A 7,626-nucleotide genomic window follows, 5' to 3' on the forward strand; every position below is an offset into this window, starting at 1 on the left:
TCCTTCTCTTAATTCTACTCAGGTCACTGTAATGTTTTCTACAAATTATCCTCAGTTGACCCAGAACATGCTTTTCCGCCCTTCTTTACTAAAATTCTCTTTTCTACTTTGTATCGATACAGATGATTTATACAAACAGCAGCCTGGTCCTGCCTGTACAGAGCCTGGTCCCCTTGGAAGCAGTCATGTGATCGCTGACTTTGCAGCCCATTACTGGAGCACATCCCTTTATCTCCAGGCCAGGAACAGAGCAGGGTTGGGACAGAGAACTGCAGCTCATGGGCCAGCTCAGCTTCTCCCAGATCTGGGGCTCTGGGCTCTCCCTACAGGCTGAAAGGCAAAGCAGCCTGGCTCTGTTTTAGTTATTTCTTTGCGGATGTGTGTGTATACATTCATTTATTTAAGTAAGAGCTCTTCCTGCAAAGATGTGAGTGGTGTGTGTGTGTGTGTGGTGCTGTGCTTCAGAGAGAGCTGGAATTGTGTCTCTTTTCTTTCAGACTTCTGCATTCCCTCATAGAGAAAGTCTTTTGTCATCTTTGTTTCTCTTGGAACACCTGGGGTGAGGAAAAGCCTCTACAGTGGCCAAGCAGAAGAAACAGGTAATCTGATTGTTTGTTTGTTCTTAGACATTTTAGGCAAGCAGGATTCTACATTTATAAACATAGATAGTGTGGCAACAGAACTGGAAATGTGCAGTCCTTGCAGTATATTTTATTGCTTTGCAATTTCTCCGAAGGATTTTTCTCTGAGATGCTGACTGTAAATCAGTTGTCATCATTTTTTAAAGGTGGATAGATGACTTTGCAAACCGAAGAGTTGTACTGTATTTCAAACAAACTTGATGTTTGCAAAAACTCTGTGGTCATGTGGGTGAGAGCTCGAAAATGAGGATAGGGCTACTCTGAGAAGGGTCCTTGGTGGGGTATTTGCACACAGTTGGATTGTAGTTCTATACAACTTCGTATTTAGAAATCTTCCTTTAGTTCCCTTGGCCTCTTGTAGCCTTAGGACCACAGGGTTTCCACACATCCAGAAGAAATGGAAGCAGAGTTCCTTGCAATGTTCAGTAATTCTCGTTAGTCATTTAGTTCTTACATAGACTGTTCAGATTGGGTCGTAAAATCATTAGGCATAGCCAGCCTTTTAGTGGACAGAATTTTTGTTCTTTAATGATTAAACAGAATAAATCTTCAGTTTTGCTACTCATCAGCTGTGCCAGGGAGTATGATAATTAATTTCTGAATCTCAGTTTCTTCATCTATGATATGAAGGTGATGGTACTACCTTGAAAGTTTGCTATGAAGATTAACTGGAGTAATAGGAAATAAAAAGCACCTCTGTACTGGGTAGACAGTAGTCCCTTAATAAATAGTAGTGATTTTAGCTATCATTGTTACTATTATTATTACTGATGCAGTTTTCTTCAGAGCTCTTAAGGAAGAGAGCCCATTTATTTAGGGGACCTCTGATTATCCCAGAACCTGTACGTACCCAATGGGTTTGGTCTCTGGAAGACCCCAGGCAAGCATTCTAAAGGAAAATATTTGAGCAAACACAGTAAGCACCTACCCATGCATGGCCCCTCCTAACTCAGATCAGCTAAGAAAAGTTGTTCTTTGTCCAAACCAGTTTTCCACCACTGAGCTGTTCATTAAGTCCTCAGTATAAGTCAGTAAGGTATTATGATTATTTTCTTATGAGGAAACAGAATTAATGATTAACTGAGAATTCACACACTGGTTTGTCTGACTTTTAAACCCAAGGTTCCACTGGGCCAGTGTTAAGCAGTTAGGGACAACAGTTGTTTTAGAGATGCTTTATTTCAAAAGGATCCCCTTTTAGGCTATTTGGGAAACAGTAGTTAACTCTTTCTCAGAGATTCATAATGCATATTAATATATTGAAGGCTATGAGAAGTTCTGCAATAAAGAAACCTGTCTACCTTTCCTATATTTATCTGATGGTAAGGCCTTTTGGGACCTTATTCCTAGGGTTGTAAGCCACACACAGCTACTTTTCCCCAAACACTCTTTAGAAAACCTAGCACCAGGCCAAGCTGCTTCCTGATACCAAGCATGTCTGATGTTATCAATGGTTACCTTCAGATACCTTTTGGTGATTGCTATAGTTTCTTCCCTTTTTCTTCCTTTCACTTGATGAGACCAAGGAAGGATCACCACCTCATCACCAGACCTCCCTTTATTCACTTTGGACCCCAGATATCAGCAAATGCTAAAGTGTTCTGCTGGAAAGGTAGTGGTAGTAGGGACCGCTTTAATGTGGTCTGCCAAGGAATCCTCTATCACACCCTATGTCCCTTCATTATATTTAGGCCATAGACATCAGGTTATAAAGTTTCTGCTTCAATGAATACTAAAGAAAATGCAGAAAGGTGAGCCTAATAAAGTATCTATCCTCCATGCTAGTGTCTACACAGTCCAAAGGGAAAGAATTAGACCTGTCTACTGAAGTCCCACTGTGATGACTGGGGGCGAGTGGGTGTTGGTACCAATTGAATGACTATGAGTTCTGGTTTGGAGTTCCTCAGGGCCAGAGCTAGAGTAGGAATTTCTCACAAAAGCCAACATCTCTAGGAAAAGCTAAGATTTTGGCATGGGGAGCTACACAGCTGACATCTAAAATGCCAGAGGCAGAATCATGCTCAGGTGGCAGAACCAAGTTGTGGGAGTGGGATAGAGATGCCCTTTGAAATATAATAACATTTAGAATGAATAAGAACAATCTGGGGAGGCTGGGCTAGCACTTGGTGCTTGGTGGTGGAGGTCGAATTGCCCCCAAAGGGCCATTTTTGGTTCTTTCTTTGTATTTTCAGCTTTGGAAATGAAATGTGGTTGGGATGGACTGGTTCCACCCTCTAATTCCCCCCACCCCAACACACGTACACAGTAAAAAACCTGTTAGCCAAAGCCTTTCTTTTGTTTTGCAGATTATACATGAGTGCCAAGGATGAGTCACTACTTCATGTTTATTCTTTAAAACTGTCCTTGGTATATACTGGGAGGGGCAGCAATGCCGGGCAGCGGTCAGCTGTTTTTGGCCAAGATCCACATCAGTGGTTTGTCACTGACTGGGGCATCCTAGGATCTTTGTGAACCTGCAAAAGCCTCCCACCTCTTGAGCCTGAGAACTCCTATTAGGCGCCAGGAATCACTTGTTCAGAGACTTCTTTAGTGCACGAAGTGCTTTTCTAATGCTGACAGAGGGTACAAAATGGAAGAAGCTTAGATTTTACCAAGTAATGGAAAATCTTCAAATCGTTTATCAGCTTTATAGTCAGAAGTGTCCTCAAAGGCCCACACACTCAGCTTACAAACTCACCCCTCTCCACCTTGAAACCTAGGCTGGGCAGCATGTAGGAGTGGTAAGGTAAGGAGCACCTTAACCAGCTTTAACCAGTTCAGGTTTTAATAAGAATGAAAAAAGAGGGACCAGCAGATGGTGTAATAATTACATCGCTGGGCGCCCACGTAGTCGACCGTGGTTCCAGTCCCAGACCCGGCGGCTTAAAGACTCACGCCAAGCCCATATGTGTGCCCAAAATCCTGCGAGGAGAATGGAAGAGAAGGGATTGTGGCATGGCCACCCCCCATGGGGGGTGATTTCTTGCTTTCTGTCTCTCTAGCAAGCACATGTGCCCTTTAGCAAAAATATTTCTCAAAAAAAGAAAAAAAAAGAGCTGACTCTTTTATCTGTTAGTTTAGAAAGAAAAACAATTTTAAAATAGCTTAATGCTTATTTAATAATCTAAAAATTTGAAAAGCCAATTATTTTTTCTAATAGACAACCAAAGAAATCTAGAATAATTATAATCTCTTTCCATCATGACTTTTAAATTTTCTTTAAAAATGGATTTATGTAAGCACTACCCATTTTCTGGTTTAATAAAAAGGCTTTTATATAATCAAATAATGCATATCTATGTATCAAATAATGGGCTAATAGTGATTTTCAACAATTAATTTTTTAACTACCCTGGCTTAGAAATATTTATTATTTTATTCAGTCATTCATTTAGCATTTATCAGACACCTGCTATGTGAAGGACACTGTGGAGGTGTCAGAGATTCAAGGCATATTTACAAAGAAAGTTACTTGTGGAATATTTTGCTCATTTTAGTTTTCTCTTCAGTTGAGTTGTAATTTTGAGGCTTTTAGTGTAGTAGTCATGGAAAAATGGACATACCAGGTAGAGTCCAGAGTCAGTTGTCCTCTGACTTTGGTCCTATCAAGGAAAGATCAGACTGGTTTGGAGCATCGCAAAATAAGGCAACATCACCCCCCAAAACAATGAAATGGTATACTACAGTAAGGGTTTTTGTACAAAACTCTCATCAAGTGATCCTGGAAATGCCAATTCACCAAAGTCATCAGAGGCTTAGTGAGCTCAGGGCAGACTCCAGAGGGACCTCAGCATGCCTGAAGAGTTTGTTTTAAAAGGGCACTGTGCTGGACCGGCAGTGGGCATAATGGCTATGTTGCTGGACTCCCATGTAGTCGAATGTGGTTTGAGTCCTAGACCTGGGTGTGTGTGCGTGCATGCCCAAGATCCCGAGAGGAGAATGGAGAAGAGATTGCTGTGTGGCCATCTCCTCTGGGGGGGTGATTTCTCGCTTTCTGTCTCTCTGTCTCTCTCTCTCTTCCTGGCGAGTGTATGTGCCCTATAGCAAAAACCTCTCAAAAAAATAAAAAATAAATAAAAAAGGGCACTGTGATCCAGCCCTGGGGCCTAGTGGTTAAGGGAGTTAGATCTCACAGGGCCAACCAAGTGGTTTGAATCCTGGTCCTAGCGTGAAAAAATAAAACAGAGCATGTGTGTGTATGAGTGTGTGTGTGTGTGTGTGTGTGTGTGTGTGTGTGTGCATGTGTATGCATGCCCCCAAAACCCTGACTGGATAGAGCAATGGAGGAGAGAATACAGTATGAGCATGCCACATTGGAAGTACTTACTCCCTCTCCATCTTTCTCTCTTTCTCTATGTCTCTTTTTCTCTCTCTGGTGAGCACATGTGCCCTCTGGCAAAAAAAAGGGGGGAGAACTTTCACAGATAATGATTCCTCAATGTGGGGGGAGGTCTTGAGTCCCTTTTTTCTAAATGAGCACCCCCAAATAATTCTGAGAAGCATTGTCAGAACAAATAACTCATTTTGATTTGAATTTTGGCATAGTTGTTTAAATACATTATTTTTGTCTCACACACAGCCTCCAATTTTTGATTTTAAAAGCCCAGATAGATTTAATTACTTTGAGCTTAAAACCCAGCTTACATGATGTCAGCTCCTCCCTGCCTATCCACTATATTTTAGTGAGAAACTGTTACATGTCAGTTTTTCTTTTAATTTTTAATGCTTAAAAACAAAACAAAATAAAACAAAAACAGAGCTTGATGTGACCTAGACATGGGGAAACTGTAATTTATGTATACATGAAAAGCGATCTCTAGCTACTCTGTAGATGCTTCTGTGTTTTAGAAAATAAACCAGGATTATATCTGATCACTTTCCACATCGCATGATAAACAGCGATTCAGTAGAAGCATCAAATAAATCCTGCTGAGCAGCCCTTAGCTCCCATGTTGCTAACTGGCGGTTTCTTTCCCTCCCTCCTGTGTCTCCCTCATTAGTATCTATGACTGAAGGGCATCAGCTACGAGTGACTCTTCTCAGCATAAAGGAGGAATTTTTCACACTCAGTATTCAAATTCAAAGTTGAATTCATGAACATACATGATATAGAAATCATGGGATGTGGTACTTCTTCAACAAAGGACAAGAAATCTGAGACCGGTGAGTGCTGGGAACATGTCTGTGTTTATGACCTTTCTCATTTACTCCCACGGGTCTCAAGCTGCCCGGTGTGATTTTGTACAAGGCATCATCACTTGAACTGAGGTGAAAGATTGGGGAACATGGGAAACTCCCTTTAGGAAGATGTAGCTTTAAATTTATGATATACCATAAAGTATTATCTATGAGATATTTTATGTTTTATTTGATTTCAGTTGAAAATGTACCAACATAAAATCTCAATTTAAAACTCAGTGGCAGGGAACAAACATTGTAATTTATATCTGTTTCTTCCACTACTCTTAAAACTAGCTGTATCCATACCTATGTGACATTCAGTAGTGTCATTGAATTTTTATTGGATTCTATAACTCTAGGGTCACATTATTTTTTATATCTCGTCAACACAGAACTTCATGAGATTTGTCTCATGTCTTTCAAATATCCTGGGGAGGAGGCTAGATCATCTGTCCCCACCCCCCAGAAAGCATTGTTTCTAAATAGATGGCATACCTCCCTCCACCCCATGTAATTAGAGACTTGACTATTTCCTTTGTTTACTTTATACTGAGATTCTTTCTTATGGCTACTGGAATCTAGTTGAAACTCACTTGAGTGTTGAAGGAATGTAGCCTTCACACCCAACTTAAAATAAAAACAAAAAAATAAGCTGCAACACTTCTGTTAATCATTTGCTCTTAAAATCCATTCCTCTGTTATCTAGATTATAGATAAGTTTTTTATATCTATTCCACATCTTGGTTTTGGAAGTTTACTCAGGCTTCAGGTAGAGTTTAGGAGGCAGAATAGTCTATACTGGTTAGTGTAGAAGATTTTCCTTTGGGAATCAAATGCTATTCTCTCTCCTGTTAGCAAGCTAATTCCTGAAAGTAGGAAGGGATATGGGAGATACACTAACTCAAATCTTTAAGCACACCATGTAATAGATCTTTTAAAACTTTCAACTGAACTAATTCCATAGTAGTAATTTATTAGTAGGGAGTAAAGAGCAGTTTTTGTTTTGTTTGTTTGTTTCTAGGATTAGCCAAGTTTCTTAGGTAGAAAAAAAAAAATGCCAAACCAAAATTGTAAAAGCAAATCCTCTTTTTGAGATACTTTTTTTTGGTATTTTTTGTTTCCATAGAGTGCATGTGCTCGCCAAAGACAGAAAGACGGAAAATGAGAAAATAGTGGCCCTCCCTGACCCTCCCTCCCTGGGGAGGGGGGGTAGTCCATGTCACAATCCCTTTCCTTGGGATTTTGTGCACATACACACACATGCCCAGCATGATTTTCAAGCCACCATGTCCAGGGTTTGAACTGTGGTTGGCCATGTGGGAGTCTAATGCCTTAACCACACTGTACCACCTGCTGACCCCTAAGATACTTTTTAAAATAATTTGCCAGAGGGTATGTGTGCTCACTAGAGAGAGACAGAGAAAGAGGGAGAGGAGAGAAGAAAGTACCCCCTAATGGGGCATGGTGATACCCTTCTCCTCATTTCTCCATCCTGTCAGAATTTAGAGGCATGCACATGTGCCCAGCGTGTTTTTTAAGCCAAGGGGCAGAGATTTTAATTGCACAGTTGGCCATGTGGGATCAAGTTCCCTTAATCACTAGGCCACAGTGCTGGCCCTTGAGTACTTTTCAACTTTTAAAATGCTGCATGAAGGGAACCAGCAGTTAGCGTAATGGCTATGTCGCTGGACTCCCACGTAGTCGACCGTGGTTCGCGTCCCGGACCCGCTCGCCTAAACTCACGCCGGGCACGTGTGTGTGTGTGCCCAAGATCCCAAGAGGAGAATGGAGGAGAAGGGATTGC

The 7,626-nt window shown here is 41.0% G+C and overlaps 1 protein-coding gene across 1 annotated transcript in view; it reads left to right on the forward strand.

Annotated features, from left to right (window-relative positions):
- PPEF1 (protein phosphatase with EF-hand domain 1) overlaps positions 1 to 7,626 on the forward strand; it is a 125,994-nt gene that overhangs the window by 7,269 nt on the left and 111,099 nt on the right. Inside the window, 2 exon segments of the mRNA XM_006157973.2 lie at positions 498 to 599; positions 5,642 to 5,804. Coding sequence (XP_006158035.1) covers positions 5,735 to 5,804 — 70 coding nt within the window. The 5' untranslated portion in view covers positions 498 to 599; positions 5,642 to 5,734.

This window comes from Tupaia chinensis, unplaced genomic scaffold (genome assembly GCF_000334495.1).
Source record: "Tupaia chinensis unplaced genomic scaffold, TupChi_1.0 Scaffold000567_1, whole genome shotgun sequence".
NCBI classification, from domain to species: Eukaryota; Metazoa; Chordata; class Mammalia; order Scandentia; family Tupaiidae; genus Tupaia; species Tupaia belangeri.